The following is a 23,164-nucleotide window of genomic DNA, read 5'->3' on the forward strand; positions in this document are numbered from 1 at the left end:
TGCATGTGTGTGTGTGTCAGGAGCAACTTGAGAAACTGCAAGTCGCTTCTGGTGTTGAGAATTGGCCATCTGAAAGGATGTCGCCCAGGAGACGCCATGGATGTTTACCTTGTGGGAAGTTTCTCCCATGCCCCAGCATGGGGAGCTGGAGCTGACAGAGGGAGCTCATCCATGCTCTCACCATGCCACCAGGGGCTCCTACAGATCTGATTTCATTTTTCCAACCTCATAAACTGAAGAAATATATAGCTAATCTTACTGTTTTTGTCTCTTAATAAATTCACTGCAGATTCACGTATTTGTACAGCCAACATGGTATAGCAGTCTTAAGTTTTGGACCAGGGGAGGTCAATATTCAAATTCCAGGGACACCCCCCCCCCCCTTGACACTGGGCCAAGTCACACTCAAGATGAAGGAAAAAGCCCTTCTGAATGTACCTTGCAGATAAGCTCTGAAATTACTTGAGGGCATCAGTATGCACTATTGTTTTGGTGTTATTCCTCCAACCTTGCCCCAACTCCCCTTGATGTTTCTATTCATAGGGTAACCCAGCATACTTCTCTAGGTATAGTACTTAGGGTGTTTTGTGATGCTGTATTTTGTTCCTTCCAGGGTTGTGCTCTAAGAAACAATGGCCATGGTCCACAAAAATGAATTTAACTGAAGAGAAGCCACTAGATTGGTAGTTTCAGGGTGGACAGCTGTACTGCTATGTTGAAAGATTGAGTCGAGTGTTGGGATTCAGCCAAATACTGCCCAAGTCTCAACTCCTCAATGAGGAGTTATTTAGTATAGAATGAGGGAATTCCCTTCCTCCATGTCTCCAGTATGACAGTTGGAATGTACTGAATTTCTTTTCTTCTATTTCTGCTCTCATTCTGATTGGTTGTTTAAAATGGAAACTTTTTCTACTGCAAGTTCTTTGAATTCTGCCCTCTTACACTTTGGTATGGAGCAGTGGTTCTCAACCTGTGGGTCCCCAGGTGTTTTGGCCTACAACTCCCAGAAATCCCAGCCAGTTTACTAGCTGTTAGGATTTCTGGGAGTTGAAGGCCAAAACATCTGGGGACCCACAGGTTGAGAACCACTGGTATGGAGAAGTATGTGCTGTGTGCTTTAAGATCTCTCTGTTTGTGTGACGAGATGTGATTGTTTTTTCCCTCTTGAAACCTAAGAGATGGGTGTTAGAGTAGCTCAGACCCAGTTATTTACTATGAAGAAATGTAGTTAGTGCTTATTATAAATAAACCTGTTGTGATTTTTTAAGATTGGACTCTGCATGTTTTCTTCCCAAGCTCTTAATTATTTGCAGCCACACACATCACTTTGTGCCTTGTTCACTAATGAGCTGATGCTCAACTATAGTATCCTGTTTGTTTTTGGATGCTCTGCTGTATGTTTTAGGGGAGTTTCCCCTGACATCAAGTGCCATTGTGTGATGAAAAGGCTTCAGTTGTGCCAAATCTGACCAAGGACCTATCTTCCCTCAAAATATTCCACTTTTCAAATCCTTGGGAGGATTATCTCAGTAGAGCGGGTTCAGAGGAGTCTTGGCCTTTGCCTTCTCCCCTCCTAAGTTCTAGTCACTACACTGCATCTCTCTGCCTTCCAACCCTGTTGTCTAGATTTCTGGTGCATGAAATCATTCAAGTAAAGTACTGCTTGATCATCATTAAAAAGGAGAGCCGAAATTCGTTCAGAACACTTTTACTTCTAGATACTTCCAGAGTAGAACTGTACATGCAAAACTGCATTAGTCACAATAGATTTACAGTAGATTCTATTCTATTGTAAGTGTGGAATTTAGAATCAATTTTACAGTATAAAAGGACTAAACATCAATAGCTTGAAACTCTAAGATGTTACAGACTCCCAATGTTCAGGTCCAATACCTAGTTACTAGGTATCGTTATATTACAGTTGTTCATTAGGAGAACTTCAAGAGGTTTAACAAAATTTGCAAAACATGTTGAACTTCCCAAACATCCCTTTTTCTGACCACAGCCAGCAAAGAATCCTGCTGTTGACTAACCAAGCAATGTCTTACTTTCCAATATAGCCAGGATTGTACAGTGTTATACATCAAGAAAGGACACTCCCTCAGTGGCGTCTCACATTACCTAAAAAAGCAAATGTAACAAAAATAAAGGTATAACATCTTCAAAAATAAATATAAAGAGGGAATGCAGACAAGTGTCAAGACCTTTTTGGCAGGTAACATTCAGAATATACAAAATATAACTTATTCAAAGCCAATGTTGAAGGAAATATATCCCCATTTTGCTTAAGCAGTTGGAAATTTAATCCACTTCTTCCATGCGCGATGTATCGTCATCTCCTTCAAGGGGCGGCATCTCTTCGGCAACTGCAGGGCTCACTTCCTCGGCAGCAGTGTCATCTTCGTCGATGCCTGGACACAATTTAAATCAAAACAGTGTAATTAACAGCTTTCCTCATCTACACAAACTTGTGAATACATCCTGGTTACAAACAGGGGTGAAACAACAGGAAATAAAGAGGAAATGCACCCTTAGAAAAAGAAATTCACTTCTGAAAGAGTTTTTGGTGCACTTTATCACCAATTCTTGTTTCCACAACAATCAAATGATTTTCAAAATCCAATTATCACAAGGACAGAAAATGAGAAATCTTTTGAATAGGGGCACTACATGGGTGTTAACGCTTCCTTAAGCTATCCAAAAAACACTAAAATTGGCTGGAGTTACACTTCAAAATGTATGTGTTGTTGAAGGGTTTGATAGCTGGAATCATTGGGTTGCTTCATGTTTTCCAAGCTGTGTGGCCATGTTCCAGAAGCATTTTCTCCTGACATTTCACCTACATCTATGGTAGGCATCCCTCAGAGGTTGTGAGGTATAATTAACTGCACCATTAACACTTGCCTCCAACAGACAAGAGTTCTTTCTTTCCCTCAACATTGAACAGATATATAAACCTACCTTATCTAGTTTTCAATATACCTCACAACCTCCGAGGATGCCTTCCATAGATGTGGGTGAAACTTCAGGAGGGAATGCTTCTGGAATATGGATATACAGCCCAGAAAACTCACAGCAACCCAAAAATGTAACTGTTCTGACTTTCACAGAAATCCAACTTAAGAGCAAACCTACAGAACCTATCTTGTTTGTAACCCAAAACAACAAACAAGATTTGCTGTCTTCCTTCTTTCTTCTTAAAAAAAAAGCTACGACAGGAAAATTCCACTTACCCAGGCCAAGTTTGATCATTCTATAGATCCGGTTGGCATGCGTCTGAGGATCCTCCAGACTGAAGCCTGAGGAAAGGAGGGCGGTCTCATACAACAAGATGACCAGATCCTTGACGGACTTGTCGTTCTTGTCTGCTTCGGCCTTCTGCCTCAGGGTCTCAATGATGGAGTGGTCGGGGTTGATCTCCAGGTGCTTCTTGGCAGCCATGTAGCCCATGGTGGAGTTGTCCCTGAGCGCCTGGGCCTTCATGATCCTCTCCATGTTGGCGGTCCAGCCATACGTGCTGGTCACAATGCAGCATGGGGAAGTCACCAGTCGGTTTGAGACAACAACCTGTGAAGCACAGGGAGTTCACAGAAAAGTTTAATTGTGGCACCTCCAAGTAAATTCACCGAGAAAGACATCTGTGGTATTACTACTTGGGTAAAACAAATGTATGGAGGCTTCCCAGGGAAGTCACTTTTACAAGATATCAATAAAACATCATATCAGTTACCTTCTCTACTTTCTTTTCAAGTATATCTTTCATGATCTTGCAGAGGTTTTCAAACTTTGCCTTCTTTTCCTCCTGTTTCTTTTTCTCCTCTTCATCTTCGGGAAGCTCCAGTCCTTCTTTGGTCACGGAAACCAATGTCTTTCCTTCAAATTCCTTGAGCTGCTGGACGCAATACTCATCAATAGGCTCAATCATGTAGATTACTTCCAAACCATGTTTACGAAGTCTCTCCACGAAAGCAGAGTTTGCTACTTGATCTTTGGTTTCACCTAGAGAATAAGAAAGAACAGACTTCAGCAAATTTGTCAAAAATTTTGTTTTTGTTTTTTCCTCCAAAAATGCCAAAAATCAAAGATAGCATTTTATGCTATACCAGGCATGAGCTGAAGTTTGCCCACTCCTGAACTATACCCACTTTCACACCAGGTGCCTGTTCAACAACCAGGGTGAATATAACATTGGACTAAAATTATTTGTCAGTTCTGGCAAGCCATACTATGCTGAAGGTCAAGCCAAAAAAAAATTATTCAACTACTTAAAAGTAATACTTGCCTGTGATATAGTAGACATGCTTCTGGTTTTCCTTCATCCGCGTGCAGTAGTCCTTGAGTGACACCATTTCATCCCCAGATGCAGACGTGTAGTATCTCAACAACTCTGACAGCTTCTTGCGGTTCTGTGAATCCTCATGTATGCCAAGCTTTAAGAAATACATACATTGTGTTTACACAAATGTTAAAAACACCAAAACTTGAGACCAAGAACTTACAGTGAAGTGCAACTTCTTAACTAACCAAACCTACCTTTATGTTTTTGGAGAACTGTTCATAGAACTTCTTGTAATTCTCTTTATCTTCTGCCAATTCCGTGAACAGTTCCAAGCATTTCTTGACCAAATTCTTCCTGATCACTTTCAAGATCTTACTCTGCTGCAGCATTTCACGGGAGATATTTAGAGGCAAGTCTTCTGAATCAACAACACCTCGCATGAAATCTGTGAAGAACATCTTAGTCAATCATACTGAACAACAAGAACTTATTGGTATATCTAACAAGCATGAAAGACCTACAGAGACCATATTGCTTGAATTTAAGTTGTCTTTTTCACCTTGAAGGGAAATTTAACTCATTGGTTTAAGTTTACCTCCATGACTTTCCTTTACTCAAGCACTTAGCTGGCTTTATCAACAGAGCAGCACAAGAGGATGGTCTAAGTACACATTTACATTTAGTAGTTTAGATTAATTCATGTGTGAAGGATCTTCTACGTCATTAGCCATGATCGCCAAATGCAATCCCGAATGTCTTCTTACTTTGCAAAAGTAAGAAGATGAAGAGATGCAATGTGTTGCCTGACACAATAACAATGAAACCTCTGGTCTGCACCAACATAGCTTTTCGAGTGTGCCATTCCAAAATATGGTGCATTTACATCAATGTTGCATGGTGTCAGCTTTTACTCTAGTTGACCTAGAAAATTCTTAGCACATACAGAATTACTTGACTTACTCAAATATTCAGGGATTAGTTCTTCACAGTTGTCCATGATGAACACTCTGCGCACGTACAGCTTGATGTTGTTCTTCTTCTTTCGGTTCTCAAACAAGTCAAAAGGGGCACGTCTTGGGACAAACAAGAGGGCTCTGAATTCAAGTTGCCCTTCCACTGAGAAGTGCTGCAAAAGGGAGATAGGCAAACTTAGAGGAAGTTCAACTGAAGTGCCATTTGACAACACAAGAGGATGCAGACATACAGACACTTAAAACTAAGAAACTACCTATTAACACGTGCTATGTAAATTTTCAAAACTAGTGTCTTGATTTGGAACTTCTTGCATCACAGACACATCAAGTAATAATCTTACTTTGACTGCCAGATGATCCTCCCAGTCATTGGTCAGGCTCTTGTAGAATTCTCCATATTCTTCATTAGTAATGTCATCAGGATTCCTGGTCCAAATGGGCTTTGTCTTATTGAGCTCCTCCTCATCAATGTACTTTTCCTTGATCTTCTTTTTCTTCTTCTTGTCACCATCTTTCTTTTCTTCTTCCTCATCAGAGCCAACATCCTCAATCTCTGGTTTATCTTCTTGCTTTTCTTCTTTTTCCTCTTTCTCTTCCTCCTTTTCCTCTGCTTCATCATCGCTCACTTCTTTATCACGCTCCTTCTCCACCTGCACACACATAAAAAGGTAAATACCAGTGAATTTCAGTGATTTTCACAAGAGAAAAAAGGGGGAACCCACTCAAAGCACCCATAAATTTTTCAAAATATATTTTAGCATTGGGGAAAATGATTTAGCCAACTAAATTGATGCTTTTAAGTAATAGTTTCTGCACAAGAAGCCACTTACAAAAAGTGTTATGGGATAGCCAATGAACTGGGAGTGCTTCTTGACAATCTCCTTGATTCGTCTCTCCTCCAAATACTCTGTCTGGTCTTCTTTCAGGTGCAAGATAACCTTGGTGCCACGGCCCAAAGGCTCACCTGCAACACATGAATTAAAGGATTTATTGTCATTGCCATAAAAACCTGCTTCAAAAATTATGAAATATCCACTCTTGGAAAATGAGAGAAGCAACATATGGGAAAAGCCCCCATGAGCCTGATGCAATCACTCCTTATTTTAGTTCTAATCCACTTTAACTGCAATGGTTAGACTGAGTTGCCATCCCATTTCAAACCTCTCCTGAAGAACCCTGGGGTTTGTAGCTTAGTGAAGCCCAAGAGCTCTCTGGCTGGGAATGTTAAAGGCCTCTCCTTGAACTGCAAATCCCAGAATTCAACAAAAGACAGTCATACAATTTAAAGTGGGAATAGTACCTCTTTAACAGAGTACTGTGTCAATCCCCTTAGATTTCCCTCCTGTATATAGACAGAACTAGGCTAGGTCCAAAAAGCTGTCTGGACCTTGAAGTTGTCTTTTTTCTTTTGCTTTCCTTGCACTGGAAGAAGAGTACAGAAAGGAGCAAGCCTGACCCAGTTGTATTGTCAAAGGCTTTCTCAGCCAAAATCACTGGAGTGTTGTGTGGTTTTTGAGCTGTATGGCCATGTTTCAGCACACGGCTAGAACACAGCCATACAGCCACACAACACTCCAGTGACCCAGATGGTTCTTCAAAGAGAAAGTCAAATACGCAAACGAGCTTCATTCCTCTGTTATTTCCCTACCCAAAGTGAAAGCCAAATAATGACTAGGACATTGTTTCTTAAAGCTGAAGATACCACTCCCTCACGGAAATTAGTCATGGACTCAGGTTCAATACTCACAATCTAACTCATCAGTAACTACAATGATAGTATTGTATCTAACTGTCCTACATAAAGGTTAAAACTTCTTACAAAGGCTGGAGCTTCAGCAAGCAGCCCTTACCATTGTCCAGTCTGACAGTGAACGATCCACCAGCAGAAGACTCCCAGGCATACTGCTCGTCATCATTGTGTTTGGTGATCACAGTAACCTTCTCGGCAACCAAATAGGCAGAGTAGAAGCCAACACCAAACTGACCAATCATGGAGATATCTGCTCCGGCTTGCAAGGCTTCCATAAAGGCCTTTGTGCCAGACTTTGCAATGGTACCCAGGTTGTTCACCAGGTCAGCTTTGGTCATCCCAATGCCAGTATCCACAATGGTCAGGCTACGGTCAAGCTTGTTGGGAATCAGATTGATCTTCAGGTCCTTTCCAGAATCCAGCTTGCTTGGATCAGTCAAGCTCTCATATCTGATTTTATCCAAAGCCTACAAAGAACATTAAGCTTTTAGGGCACAGGTGACTCAAGGCAAAGGTACTCCCCTCTCCCACTTCCTTCTACAACCATTCACTTACATCAGAAGAGTTGGAGATCAGCTCTCTGAGAAAGATTTCCTTGTTTGAATAGAAAGTGTTGATGATCAAGGACATCAGCTGCGCTATCTCTGCCTGGAAGGCAAAGGTCTCCACGTCCTCCTCCATTGGCTGGTCTTGTGTTTGTACTTCCTCTGGCATCTGCCAACAAGTGAAATAATGCTTTAAATACAAGTTTAAGGAAGCAACTATAAAAAAAATAACATTTAACAGTTAATTATGCCTGATATCTAAACAGTGGGTATACTGGCATCTTAATCCCAATGGTCATTGAATGTAATAAAAAGTTCTGGATCTCTGCTAAAGAGTAATAAATTTTGTAGATAGTTATGTCTAGTGCTTCGTTAAATATTACCTTGGGTTAGGTACCGTCACTATAAATTATCGTATATTTAATGCTTTTTATTCATTGGATTTAATCAATTCCTAAGTGTGTTCGATGCGTTATGTATATTTCAGCTCTTAAATTTGGGATTTCTGGGATGTCACTAAGTTTATATTGATGTTAGCCTTAATTATTTTTATTTGTTTCTTTGTTTTTCAGCATTGAATGTTTGCCATGTTTGTTGGAGACTGCCCAGAGTACCCTCAGGGTGATAAGGTAGGTTACAAATAAAGTTTTCTGGGCTGTATAGCCATGTTCCAGAAGCATTCTCTTCTGACATTTCACCTACATCTATGGCAGGCATCCTCAGAGGTTGTGAGGTCTTCTGGAAACTAGGCAAGTGAGGTTTATATATGTGTGTGTGTGTATCTCTGTTGAAACCATGAAAATGAACAAAATACGTCTACGGTATTAAAACCGTAGACAATAAATAAGGAACAGCACAGCTACACAGTTTCTCTGTGTAGTCTGACATTTTCAACAGTCCTCACAACCTGAGGATGTCTGCCATAGATGCAGGCAAAACGTCAGGAAAGAATGCTTCTGGAACATGGCCATAGAGCCCAGAAAACTCACAGAAACCCAGCGATTCCGGCCATAAAAGCCTTTGACAACACATTAAAGTTACTATTATTATTAACACACACACCCAATGAATACAAGATCTGCCTTTGGACAAATGGACACAACTCCTGGGGAAAAGGAGAAGCTATAAAAAGATATAAAGGAATCCTGTAATCCAGTGGTTCCCAACCTTTTTTTTTACCAAGGACCACTCTCCAACATTAGTACCAAAGAGTTACGAATCAGATTTTTGTCAACTTGAGATTGAGTTTGGTTATTTGGGGTGCTGATTCAAAAGATTACATTGGATACACCATGCTTCTCCCTATGACTTCCTCTCACGTATTTATACATGGTGATCACGTCTCCTCTCCTAGGATGTATGTATTTTTTATCTGTATGTTTAATGCAGCATTTAGTATTATCAATTTGGAAGCCGCTCTGAATCCCCTCCAGGGTTGAGATAGCGCGGGGTAAAAATACAATAAATAAATTTTATTCAGCTGTGTAGAAGGGACCTGAGCTACGTTAGTCAAAGTGGAGTCAAGCTGCATTAACTCTATAACATAGATGTGTCCTAAGACAGGTGTTTGGTGAAAAAGGGAGGTTTCTCAATGGCTACTTCCAACTTATGGAATTCCCATCCCTCAGACTCTATTTACACTGCCATATAATGCAATTTGAAACATTTTATTTTTATTTATTTATTTATTTATTCATTTTGTATACCAACCTTCTCACCTCTCTTGAGGGACTCAGACCGGTTTCCAACCATAATATTACATACAGTCAATAAAACATCATAATTCATATTACAGTAAAACCTTAAAACAGCAATTACATTCAATAACTACAATGGTCAGTTGTCATACTAAAATCGTTGTTCATCATCCTCCATCCATATCTCAGCATATTGGCTCACTCGTCGAATGCCTGGATCCATAACCATGTCTTCACCTGTTTCCTAAATGTCAGGATAGAAGGGGCGGTTCTGATCTCCAGTGGGAGAGAGTTCCAGAGTCGAGGGACCACCACCGAGAAGGCCCTGTCCCTCGTCCCCACCAGACGCGCTTGCAAGGCCAGTGGGACCGAGAGCAGGGCCTCTTCTCCAGACGATCTTAATAATCTTGATAGTTCATAGGGGAGAATACGTTCGGAGAGGTAAACAGGGCCGGAGTCGTTTAGGGCTTTTAAACTGCATTATATGTTGTTCACTCGTTCAGTCGTCTCCGACTCTTCGTGACCTCATGGACCAGCCCACACCAGAGCTCCCTGTCGGCTGTCACCACCCCCAGCTCCTTCAAGGTCAGTCCAGTCACTTCAAGGATGCCATCCATCCATCTTGCCCTTGGCCGGCCCCTCTTCCTTTTGCCTTCCACTTTCGCCAACATAATTGTCTTCTCTAGGCTTTCCTGTCTCCTCATGATGTGGCCAAAGTACTTCAACTTTGTCTCTAGTATCCTTCCCTCCAGTGAGCAGCCGGGCTTTATTTCCTGGAGGGTGGACTGGTTGGATCTTCTCGCAATCCAAGGCACTCTCAGAACTTTCCTCCAGCACCACAGCTCAAAAGCATCTATCTTCCTTCGCTCAGCCTTCCCTAAGGTCCAGCTCTCACATCCGTAGGTTACTACAGGGAATACCATGGCTTTGACTAGGCGGATCTTTGTTGCCCATGTGATGTCTCTGCTCTTTACTATTTTATTGAGATTGGACATTGCTCTGCATTATATAGTGGTATCAATACATCTCCTCCCATCCTTCTCTTCTTCAGGCTAAACATGCCCAGCTCTTTAAGCCGCTCCTCATAGGGCAGTGGTTCTCAACCTTCCTAATGCCATGACCCCTTAATACACTTCCTCATGTTATGGTGACCCCAAACCATAAAATTAGTTTCATTGCTACTTCATAACTGTCATTTTCCTGATGTTATGAATAGTAACGTAAATATCTGATATGCAGGATGTATTTTCATACACTGGACCAAATTTGGTACAAATACCCAATATGCCCAAATTTGAATACTGATGGGATTGGGGGAAGGTATTGATTTTGTCCTGTGGGAGTTGTAGCTGGGATTTATAGTTCACCTACAATCAAAGAGCATTCTGAACTCCTCCAACAATGGAATTGAATCAAACTTGGCAAACAGAAGTGCCATGTCCAACAAAAAGTACTGGAAGGGTTTGGTGGGCATTGATCTTGAGTTTTGGGATTTGTAGTTCACCTACATCCACAGAGCACTGTGGACTCAAACAATGATGGATCTGGACCAAACTTGGCACGAATTCTCAATATGCCCAAATATGAACACTGGTGGAGTTTGGGGGAAATAGACCTTGACTTTTGGGAGTTGTAGTTGCTAGGATTTATAGTTCATTACAATCAAAGAACATTCTGAACTCCACCAACGATAGAATTGGCTCAAACTTCCCACATGGAATCCCCATGACCAACAGAAAATACTGTGTTTTCTGGTGGTCTTTGGTGACCCCTCTGACACCCCCTCCCGGGGTCCCAACCCCCAGGTTGAGAAACACTGTCATAGGGCTTTGATCATTTTAGTCACCCTCCTCTGGGCACATTCCAGCTTGTCAAGATCTCTCTTCAATTGTGGTGCCCAGGATTGGACACAATATTCCAATTGGAGGAGAAAAGCCTTCAAAGCTTCTGCCATAAACCTCTCCCAGCCCCAAATTGTATTTCCCCCCTTACAAAATAATCCATTTCTGTCACTGTTAAAAAGTGTTACCTCCTCCCTCAATTCCTCCACTGATTTCCTGGCCACAGGAAATAGTGGTATCAATACATCTCCTCTCATCCTTCTCTTCTTCAGGCTAAACATACCCAGCTCTTTAAGCCGCTCCTCATAGGGCTTTGATCATTTTAGTCACCCTCCTCTGGGCACATTCCAGCTTGTCAAGATCTCTCTTCAATTGTGGTGCCCAGAATTGGACACAATACTCCAATTGGAGGAGAAAAGCCTTCAAAGCTTCTGCCATAAACCTCTCCCAGCCCCAAATTGTATTCCCCCCTTACAAAATAATACATTTCTGTCACTGTCAAAAAGTGTTGCCTCCTCCCTCAATCCCTCCACTGATTTCCTGGCCACAGGAAATAGTGGTATCAATACATCTCCTCTCATCCTTCAGGCTAAACATGCTCAGCTCTTTAAGTCGCTCCTCATAGGGCTTTGATCATTTTAGTCACCCTCCTTTGGGCACATTCCAGCTTCAATTGTGGTGCCCAGAATTGGACACAATATTCCAATTGGAGGAAAAAAGCCTTCAAAGCTTCTGCCATAAACCTCTCCCAGCCCCAAATTGTATTCTCCCCCCCCCCCCTTACAAAATAATACATTTCTGTCACTGTCAAAAAGTGTTGCCTCCTCCCAATTCCCAATTCAGGCCAAAGGACCTGAATACTAAGAGTATCTGCGCCATCTGTCGGCCTGGGAGGGGTAAGGAACCCTTCTAGAAACTGCTAGAGACTTCCCGCCCCTAAAGGAACGAAGCCCCGCCCACCGCCTCCCGCCAGCCAATCCCTGCCCCGCACGGGCGCGAGGCTGCCAGAAAGGAGCCCTCCCCCTCCCCTTTGCATCCATGACTAGGGAGCCTAATGACATTATTGCAGGCCTGGGCCAACTTGGGCCCTGCGGGTGGTTTTGGACTTCAACTCCCACAATTCCTAACAGCCGGTAGGCTGTTATGAATTGTAGGAGTTGAAGTGCAACCTGTCATTCATTCATTCATGGATTAGAAGGAAAACTACAAAAGGGAAGGCCTTCTCCCTTTAATTGCTTTCCCCCCCCCCTTCCTATTCCTTCCCTCCGACATTTATCTCCAGCCAGTCTTCCTCCCTCTCCTCACCTTGGCGGCCTTAAAGATCTGCAGCTGCTGCCCGAGCGCTCTCCCAAGCGATGCTCCCTCTCCGGCGGTTGCTCACCGACTGCACTGCGCCCCCGCCTCTCGCGGGCCTTTTATGCCCTCGCGCCGCCTCTTTCCAGAACCATCGGGAACCTTCACTGACAGAGCAGGAGGGGAAAGGGGGCGGGGCTTCCCTCGCGCGGTGAGGGGGAAGAATGCGCATGCGCCTGATTGGAGGACTCTCCCTCACTCTCTCTCGCGAAACCCCACCTACCTCGAGTGCCTCATCCATCACGCATGCGCACTGCGCGAAAGCAAGAGAGACTTGCCTCCCCTCGGTATCTTAGGCTTGCACTGCGCTTGCGCAGATTCGCCTGGCAGGGAAAGCTATGCATAGCTCTCCTCTCTTTCTATTATGTATTTTATTATATGCTTTTATTTGTATTTATTTATATCCTGCTTTATCTCTCCATATCCAAAGCGGCTCACCATCAAAAACATTACAACTTCAAATATACAAACATAAAACAGTATATCATTGCATATTATCAGTTGTACCATATTTAATATGTTAAATCATATTACAATATTATATTACACTAGCTTCCAGGTGGAAGGCGGTCCCGGTCAGGGTTGGCTTGACGCGCCTACCTCTTGGCACGTTTCTCTCTTTCGCCCTCTTCAAATTCTGCAGCATTGCTGGTCACAGCTGACCTCCAGCTGGAGCGCTCACAGGCCAGAGCTTCCCAGTTCTCAGTGTCTATGCCAGAGTTTTTAAGGTTGGCTTTGAGCCCATCTTTAAATCTTTAAATCTCTTTTCCTGCCCACCAACATTCCATTTTCCATTCAATTGAGGATAATATTGTAATACAATATAATCCTAATAATAATACAATATAATAATTATATATTGTATGTAATATTGCTAATATTGCAGTTTAGTGGTTCAATATAGTAATATATAATGCTAATATTGTGCTATGCTAATAATATAATATATTTATGTACCTATAACTTGTAAGCTGCGCTGAGTCCACTTCAGGGTGAGAAGGGTGGCATATAAATGTCAGTCTACCAGTTTACCTGTCCGAATGTATTCTCCCCTATGAACCATCTAGGTTGTTAAGATCGTCTGGAGGGGCCTTGCTCTCGGTCCCACCGGCCTCTCAGGCGCGTCTGGTGGGGATGAGGGACAGGGCCTTCTCGGTGGTGGCCCCTCGACTCTGGAACTCTCTTCCACTGGAGATCAGAACTGCCCCCTCCATTCTGTCATTCAGAAAACGGGTGAAAACCTGGCTATGGGGTTTGGCTTTCAACGAGTGAATCAATATTTCTGTGATCGGATAGATGACGATGAATGATGGACAACGAATTCACTATGACGACTGACCATTGTTATTATGTGATTGCATCTTGCTGTTATAACGTTTCAATTGAATATGTTATATGATGTTTATAATGATTGTTTTGTGATTTTATTGTTGGAAACTGGCCCGAGTCGCCCGATAGAGGGGAGAAGACTGGTATACAAAATTGCTAAACAATAATAATAATAATAATAATAATAAATCAATAATTAAACGTAATATACACTTATTATATATTATTTTTTTGTACTATATTGTTGTTGTTTATTCGTTCAGTCGTCTCCGACTCTTTGTGACCTCATGGACCAGCCCACGTCAGAGCTCCCTGTCGGCCGTCACCACCCCCAGCTCCTTCAAGGTCACTATATTATACTATATTATAATATACTATATTATATTATAATATAGTACTATATTTTACTATATTATATATTATATATAATATATAATATATTATATTATTATATTATATAATATTATATTATAATATATTATTATATTATATTATATATATTATACATAATATTATATATTATATATATTATATATATTATATATTATATTATAATATAGTACTATATTATACTATAAGGTACTATATTATACTACAATATATATAATTCATTACCAGGATATTATAGTATTATTTAATATATTGTACTATATCATAAGATGTAGCATATAATATGTTACAACATTATTAATATTATATATAATATTATTCTCACCCAGTTTCTCATCCACGCATGCGCACAGACCTAGAACCCTCAGGCTACTTCTTCTCCTCCCCCCTCCCCGTCTTTTCGCCAGTAGAGACTGCGCCTGCGCAGCCTGCCTTCAACCTGGTTGGAAGGACTGTGAGGGTATTCTGCAGATTGAGAGAGATGACATCATCGCCGAGAGGAAGGGCGGAGCTTTGCCTTCACGTGGAAAGGAGGGAGCGGAGTCCGTTGGGCTGTTCCCGCCGCTGTGCCCGCCCCCTCCGAAGGGCTGTTCTGACAGTTGGGCTCCCCCCCTCGTCGCCCTGAGAATGTCCTAGAAAAGGCGGGAAAGCGGCTGCGCTCCTCTCCTTCCCCCCTCCCTCCCGGAAGAAGCGCCTAGAAAACCTGAGAGAAGAATCTCTCTCTCATTAAAAGAAGGAGACATCAAGGAATAGGAAGCCTCTGCCTAATGGCTGACATCTCACAGTAAAAACTGGAGAAGGCTCTTTTATAGAAGATTTCACTATGTGTCCCTGTCATGCAGTTCTGAGGGAGGAAATGTTCTTCAGTGTTTGAAACATTTCACATTTGAGACATGACACACTTTTTCTTAGCTTAGAACTGTCCAATGGGAAAATACAGCCAATGTATTGGGCCCTCCAGGTGTTTTGGACTTTTTTTTGTTGTGTCAGGAGCGACTTGAGAAACTGCAACTCACTTCTGGTGTGAGAGAATTGGCCATCTGCAAGGATGTTGCCCAGGGGACGCTTTGATGTTTAATCATCCTTGTGGGAGGCTTCTCTCATGTCCCCGCATGAGGAGCTGGAGCTGACAGAAGGAGCTCATCCATGCTCTCCCTGGATTTGAACCTGCGACCTGTCCTGCCTGCACAGGGGTTTAAACCCACTGCGCCACCAGGGGCTTTTGGACTTCAACTCCCACAATTCCTAACAACTAACAATTTGCCATCCGTTGGGGACCCCTCCCCCCAGCACCAACTGCCGCTCTGGGCCAGAGCGAAGAGAGGGGAGGCCAGGGGACAGCACCATCTTGTCTCCTGCATTTGCCATCCGTTGGGGACCCCTCCCCCCAGCACGAACTGCCGCTCTGGGCCAGAGCGAAGAGAGGGGAGGCCAGGGGACAGCACCATCTTGTCTCCTGCATTTGCCATCCGTTGGGGACCCCTCCCCGCAGCACCAACTGCCGCTCTGGGCCAGAGCGAAGAGAGGGGAGGCCAGGGGACAGCACCATCTTGTCTCCTGCATTTGCCATCCGTTGGGGACCCATCCCCGCAGCACCAACTGCCACTCTGGGCCAGAGCGAAGAGAGGGGAGGCCAGGGGACAGCACCATCTTGTCTCCTGCATTTGCCATCCGTTGGGGACCCCTCCCCGCAGCACCAACTGCCGCTCTGGGCCAGAGCGAAGAGAGGGGAGGCCAGGGGACAGCACCATCTTGTCTCCTGCATTTGCCATCCGTTGGGGACCCCTCCCCGCAGCACCAACTGCCGCTCTGGGCCAGAGCGAAGAACGAGGGGCCAGGGGACAGTTCCATCTTGTCTCCTGTGCTATTCTAATAATATGTTATAATATAATATATTGTATATACATATAATATTTATAATATTGTAATGTAATGCAATATAATACTAGTAATTGCTTTTAAATGCATAATGATTTTGTATTCTGTATATCTAAACTGTTGTAAACCGCTCTGAGTCGCCTAAGGGCTGAGAAGAGTGGTATACAAATAAAGTAAATAAATAAATAAACTGGAGTAAACTGGATTTCCATATCTTCCAGACAGTACCTTTATCCCAGGAGCTTCTGCAGCAAACAAGAGGGTGGCCAGACGCCGTACCTTTTAAACCAAAAGGTCATGAGTTCGAAGCCAGCCCAGGTCAGAGTGAGTGTCCGACCAATTGTGTAGCTTGTTGTCGACCTTTGCAACCCGAAAGACAGTTGCATCTGTCAAGTAGGAAAATTAGGTACCACCTATGTGTGGGGAGGCTAATTTAACTAATTTATGAGGGCATAAAAAAGACTCCAGCAAAAAGCACTCCAGCAAAGCATGCGGGGAATGAAGAAGTACTTCATCAGTGTCGTAGATGGATGATGAAAGCGACAGCTCCCCTGGCGGCCAGAAAAAGTTAAATAGCCTCTGTGTATGTCTATATATGTTGTATGTCTAATTGGCATTGAATTTTTGCCATATATGTGTACATTGTAATCCGCCCTGAGTCCCCTGCAGGGTGAGAAGGGCAGAATATAAATGCTGTAAATAAATAAATAAACGTGGGAGCAATCACTACAAAAGGCCATCGTCAAGGGAAGCCCCACGTAGAGTGCATTGCAGTAATCCAATCTAGAGGTAACGAAGGTGTGGACCGCCATGGTCAAGTCAGACCTCACAAGGTGTGGTTGCAGCTGGCGCACAAGTTTAATTGTGCAAAGGCCCTCCCAGGCATCGCCGACACCTGCGCATGAAGCATCAGCGCTGAATCCAGGAGGACCCCTAAGCTGCGGACCTGTGACTTCAGGGGGAGTGCAACCCCGTCAAGGACACCTAACAAAGACATAGTTTTCTTAGATCTACAGAGACACTCGCTGGAACACCCCAGCAAGCGAGAGTCCAAAAGTGGCAGGGCCAAACCCAGCACTTCAATCCATGAGTGATACCAGATGAGAGACTCCCTCCTGGGCACACAGAAGACTGGGCGACTTGGAAGGCGCTGAACAGACTGTGCTCTGGCACCACGAGATGCAGAGCCAATCTTAAGAAATGGGGCTACAAAGTGGAATCCACGGCATGCGAGTGCAGAGAAGAACAAACCACTGACCACCTGCTGCAATGCACCCTGAGCCCTGCCACATGCACAATGGAGGACCTTCTTGCGGCAACACCAGAGGCACTCCAAGTGGCCAGATACTGGTCAAAGGACATTTAACCAACTACCAAGTTTGCAAAATCTGTGGATTTTCTTTTTTTTTTGGTTTTTTTTAATCTGTGTGTTTGTTTTGTTCTTTAAGAAATGTAATACAATGGTATGGTTGCTGATGACACGATAAATAAATAAATACCTAACAAAGTGAATTTAAAGTAAAACACTTGTACTTCTTTGTAACCTGCTGTTCTACCCTGCCTGTGTATAATGTTTTGTTACATATCGGCAACCATGGGAACTGATTACTTATCAAAGCTTCCCAATGCATGGATTCATAGTAGCATTTGTTTGCAGGGAAACAACACTTGTGTCTGTATGGATCCAACTGGTTTGCCATGATATCATATATGCCTTTTTTTGAATGCCTCATATATCTAAAGAAGTCCACAGAGAGATACACATCTGAAATGGAGTTGAAAAGAAAAACAGTTTCCTTGGGACTGCTTTACTATTCGCTCGGACTCAGCACTTTAAAGCTGTCAGAAATAAGGAAGGTGTGTGGAGCCGGGATGTCTGAAACATTTGAGGGAATCATGCATTTACATAATACATTAAGGTCTTTTTTTGGCAGCACTGATGAGTCTCATTAGTTGAATGAATGTGATGTCTTTGGCTAGAAGCTGATTCGACACAAAGGGCTGTGCCAACCGTGGCAATTCTAGAGCAAACAGAAGAAAGGTTACAACATTTGGGCCTGCTTAGCTTGCGGGGAAAGGCTATTAAAGGAAACATGAGAGAGAGAGAGCGGTTTAAAAATCAACCATAGTATGGAGACAGGGGATAAGGTCCAGGATTTGCAAATACCATAGCAGCCAGCATTTCACAGATGAAAACTGGGACACGCATGACAAAACAAAATCAAGGTAGGATCCAGATGATTCAAACAAAAGAAGAAAGTCAGAGGAGGAGATAGAAATTGGGACAGCTGAAAAAGTGACAGGATTAAGTAGAATCATAGCATTGGAAGAGACCCCCCCCCCCCAATGGCCTACCATCCAACCCTCATAATCAAAAGACCTTTAGGAAACAGAAAGAAAATTTTCTAGCATTCTTTGTCACTTAATGTCTAGATTTGTTGACTGGCAGAATTCAAAGGAATAAATATAAAACATGGGTCTAACTTGCTTTGGCCACATCATGAGAAGAAAGGAAAGCTTAGAGAAAACAATTATGCTAGGGAAAATTGAAAGAAAAAGGAAGAGGGGTCGACCAAGGGCAAGATGGATGGATGGCATCCTTGAAGTGACTGGATTGACCTTGAAGGAGCTGGGGGTGGTGATGGCCGACAGGGAGCTCTGGCACAGGCTGGTCCATGAGGTCACAAAGAGTCGAAAATGACTGAATGAATGAACAACAAACAACAACTTGCTTTTAGACTATTAATTCTTATGGTTCTGTCAACAACAAACCAGCCATGGCAACAATGCTCAAACTCATTCCAAGAAACTGATCCAAAAATGGTCTCCAGCACTCAGCTCCATTACAAAAGATAGTAAAGTTTGGAAAGACTGAAAGCAGTTAGAAAAGGAACACTGCATTACAGATGGAGAGACATTCAACTTTGCAAGATACCGCTATCAACAGGGATCTATCTACACAGCAGAATTAATGCAGCATGACACCACTTTAACTGCCATGGCTCAATGTTATGGATTTGTGGGAGTTGCAGTTTCAGTGAGGAACAACTAAAAACCTTATACAATTACCACTAACAGGATTCCATAACAATGGATCATGGCTATAAAAGTGTTGTCCAACTGCATTAGTGTAGATGCAGCCACGGTGACTTGGAGGTCTCCCAGTCATAAGGCTATAAGTCAAGTTGTTGTGATCACAATTAACCACTGCATTAAATGGCCAATGTAGATGGGACTAACATCTCTGTTTTAATTCTCCAGTCTCCACTTGTGGTTTGGCAAGAAGTAGAATGGAGGCAGACAAAATACCACAAAATGCTCTCCAAAAAAAGTAACAACAGAATTCAAAACGATCTTGACAGATTAGAGAGATGGGCCAAAACTAACAAAATGAAGTTCAACAGTGACAAATGCAAGATACTCCACTTTGGCAGAAAAGATGAAATGCAAGGATACAGAATGGGGGACGCCTGGCACGAGAGCAGTACGTGTGAAAAAGATCTTGGAGTCCTCGTGGACAACAAGTTAAACATGAGCCAACAATGTGATGTGGCGGCAAAAAAAGCCAATGGGATTTTGGCCTGCATCAATAGGAGCATAGTGTCTAGATCTAAGGAAGTAATGCTACCCCTCTATTCTGCTTTAGTTAGACCACATCTGGAATATTGTGTCCAATTCTGGGCACCACAGTTCAAGAGAGATATTGACAAGCTGGAATGTGTCCAGAGGAGGGCGACTAAAATGATCAAGGGTCTGGAGAACAAGCCCTATGAGGAGCGGCTTGGGGAACTGGGCATGTTCAGCCTGAAGAAGAGAAGGCTGAGAGGAGATATGATAGCCATGTATAAATATGTGAGAGGAAGCCACAGGGAGGAGGGAGCAAGCTTGTTTCCTGCTTCCTTGGAGACTAGGACGCGGAACAATGGCTTCAAACTACAAGAGAGGAGATTCCATCTGAACATTAGGAAGAACTTCCTGACTGTGAGAGCCGTTCAGCAGTGGAACTCTCTGCCCCGGAGTGTGGTGGAGGCTCCCTCTTTGGAAGCTTTTAAGCAGAGGCTGGATGGCCATCTGTCAGGGGTGATTTGAATGCAATATTCCTGCTTCTTGGCAGGGGGTTGGACTGGATGGCCCATGAGGTCTCTTCCAACTCTTTGATTCTATGATTCTATGATTCTATGATTCGAGCCAACCTGGAAAAGTGACTCGTAAAATTACCTACATATATAGTTTCAAGGAATTAATTATCAACCTAGGCCCCATCTACACAGCCATATAATACAGTTTCAAAACGTATAATGTAGCAGTAGATAGGGGCACTAGTTCATAAAAAAAAAACCCACTGTACCCCACCCTTTGTTTTTATCCCCAGAAAGTCTTAATACTACAAATTGCTATTTGATTGCATAAAACACACAGATTATGGGGAAAAAATCATATGTAAAAAAAGGAAGGAATAATAAAATATAAAATTATCTAATGCCATGGTCAAATAAATTATCCCGAAAGAAGGAATACAATATAAAACTATACCAAACCATTGTAAAATAAATTATCTGGATAAAATGCAAAAAACAAACTAATCAATATATGCAGTTACAATTATCCAAGACCATTCACCAGAGCTGCTCCATGTGGTTTGTCACAAACAGCACTGTCAAACACATTTTCTTTTCTTAAATAGAAACTTATATACAGTATTTTAGTGGTAATTACTGCAACTGTATCAACAAATTGTGCAAATTATAAAAGGCATAGCAGTACCTACATTTGAACAGCATCAGCACTCCACTTCTATAATGATTAAACCTCTCTGGAGGTTTTTAAACAGAGGCTGAATGGCCATCAAGGGGTGCTTTGATTGTGTCCTGTCTGGCAGAAGGAGGTTGGACTAGGTGTCCTTGGGGGCAACGTTCAGGGCAACGGCAACCATTCATAAACTGGGAGGCAAAAACCTGTGAAACAGCGAGTCTGCGAAAAGCAAACCATGAAGTAGCGAGGGAACACTGTATTCCCAAGAGACATCTAGTCCAGCTCCCTCCTGCCACGCAGGAAAGCTATAGTGCTATCACCCTCCTCAACTCACAACTTTTTTTGTGTGTGTCAGGAGCGACTTGAAAAACTGCAAGTTTCTTCTGGAGTGAGAGAATTGGCTGTCTGCAAGGACATTGCCTAGGGGACACCCATATGTTTTGATGTTTTTCCATCTTTGTGAGAGGCTTCTCTCATGTCCCTGCAATGGGGAGCTGGAGCTGATAGAGGGAGCTCATCCGGATTTGAACCTGCTATGTGTCGGTCTTTCAGTCCTGCTGGTGCAAGGGTTTTACCCATTGTGCCACCAGGGGCTCCACTGACAAATATGCTTATTGCTTTGATGAGGGCGTGACAACATTCCTAGACATAAGGACTCTTTCCAGGCTGACATAATAAATACTGATTAATTACAGGAACTCTTTAAGTTGCTCCATGGAACCTGGGAGATATAACTAAAGCCTTAACACTTGTGGCATTTGAGATTCAGAGAAATGAAGATGAGCTCTCCTTCCTTTCCTCAATTATAAAGAAAAGTGAGACTCTCCTTCTGCTGTTGGGCTTGTTTCCGGCTCAGCATGATGCCAGACAATCCGGTTCCTTTTCTCTACTGATGATGGAGCAGATTCTGTCTGACAATTTTGGCTGGCTTCCAAAGTAGACTGTAGGGTATAATTCAAAGGAAGGAACTGGCAAGATCACCTCTAAGTATTCTTTGTTTTAGAAAGCTCTACGAAATCAATAGACTTTCCATAAGTCGAAAGCACTTGAATTCAGGCAACTTGGAAGTCACATATACACACTCACATCATAGTAAGACAAAAATTATTATTCCAGATGATATAGTTTCTCCTCCCAAAAAAGCAGTGCTTGTTTTAACATGGAACATACTTTAAAATGACAGGAAGGTCAGAGGTAAAGCATATAGGAAGCAAACAGTGCGGAAATCATTCTCTCAAACTCTCTCAAAAAAAGAAAGACAATTATTTAATGACATGCCTATGAGCATTAATAGAGTAGATATTTGAATGGCTCTGATTTGTTGGGCATCATAGAATTCATCCTGTACTTGAATGGGGATAGATTTTGAATTATTTTCAGTGTTTTTAATACAGGTTGGCTATGTCTTATTTTAAATGCTTGCTGCCAGAAGTGTTCTGTCTTTTGGATCGCCCCACTTCCCAACCCAGATTTTGGAATACTACATATACATAATGAGATATCTTGGAGATAGGACCCAAGTCTAAACATGGAATTCATTTATTTTTCATATACACCTTGCACACATAGTCTGAAAGTAATTATGCATGCAATATTTTCAATACTTTGAGTGCCTGAAACAAGTTTTGTGTAGACACAATCTGAATCATGAGAAAGTAAAGGTCTTAATATTTCAGCCACCTGTCTGGACAATTTCTGGATTTTGGAGTATTTTGGATTAGGAATACTCAGCCTGTGGTATGTTTTTCTGTAAATTCACATTTTTTGGCTCTCCTGAATCCCCCTCCCCCCCCCCCCGCCTCAATTTTCTTTTTATTTTGTGAAGCATACATTTAAAATACGTATGCTTCACAAAATAAAGTGAAAACTAAAATAAAGGGGTAATGCGAGGATTTTCCTTCCTTTGGATACGTTTTAAGCTACCATATTGTCCTTGGAAAAAGAAACCATATAGTGGAAGAACAGGAGATATTGGATGACTTTATTAAGGTTGTTTGTGACAAATCGCATAATCACAAAACATAGAAAATAATCCAGCAGAAGTTGGCTTCCTTTTTCTTCCCACTTCATGATATTTTAAATAGGGACATTTCTGTGCAGCAGTGTTTGCACTTCTGATTAAAAGCCAAATGTTGAATTTCCTCTTGCTGAACTTTTGTGAAAACTTGATATATTTTATATGTCGAAACAATGAATGGCAGCCATAAATTTAATTGGGATTTTTATTACATTGTTCTTTGTGTGTTTGTTTTAGATATCTACTTTTGATGTTTTTACACCAGGTGTTTGCAATAAACCTCAGTGTAAAAACAATAGAGTAGCTGAATTTTTTATATTGTATATAGTAATGTATAAACTTATCTTATGTATACATTG

General features: G+C 42.3%; 1 protein-coding gene across 1 annotated transcript; it reads right to left on the reverse strand.

Annotated features, from left to right (window-relative positions):
- Positions 1-1,692: 1,692 nt before the first annotated feature.
- On the reverse strand, positions 1,693-12,555 carry HSP90AA1 (heat shock protein 90 alpha family class A member 1). Its single transcript, XM_060755176.2, has 11 exons — positions 12,392-12,555; positions 7,559-7,717; positions 7,104-7,470; positions 6,084-6,217; positions 5,595-5,903; positions 5,240-5,405; positions 4,534-4,724; positions 4,283-4,430; positions 3,731-3,999; positions 3,234-3,567; positions 1,693-2,411 (listed from the first exon to the last, which is right to left on the reverse strand). Exons 2-11 carry the CDS (start codon positions 7,715-7,717, stop codon positions 2,302-2,304), a joined length of 2,187 nt encoding a protein of 728 aa, XP_060611159.1. The 5' UTR covers positions 12,392-12,555; the 3' UTR covers positions 1,693-2,301.
- Between the last annotated feature and the right edge of the window lie 10,609 nt (positions 12,556-23,164).

The sequence above is a fragment of the Anolis sagrei genome, chromosome 1 (genome assembly GCF_037176765.1).
Source record: "Anolis sagrei isolate rAnoSag1 chromosome 1, rAnoSag1.mat, whole genome shotgun sequence".
NCBI lineage: Eukaryota > Metazoa > Chordata > Lepidosauria > Squamata > Dactyloidae > Anolis > Anolis sagrei.

Bases quoted from the DNA above. Each gene is read 5' to 3' on its own strand.
- HSP90AA1 (XM_060755176.2), bottom strand. From the start codon at position 7,717: ATGCCAGAGGAAGTACAAACACAAGACCAGCCAATGGAGGAGGACGTG. The intron at 6,218-7,103 runs GTAAGGGCTGCT...CATGTGTTGCAG, and splicing joins CACTGTCAGACTGGACAATG to GTGAGCCTTTGGGCCGTGGC. The intron at 4,431-4,533 runs GTAGGTTTGGTT...TATTTCTTAAAG, and splicing joins AGTTCTCCAAAAACATAAAG to CTTGGCATACATGAGGATTC.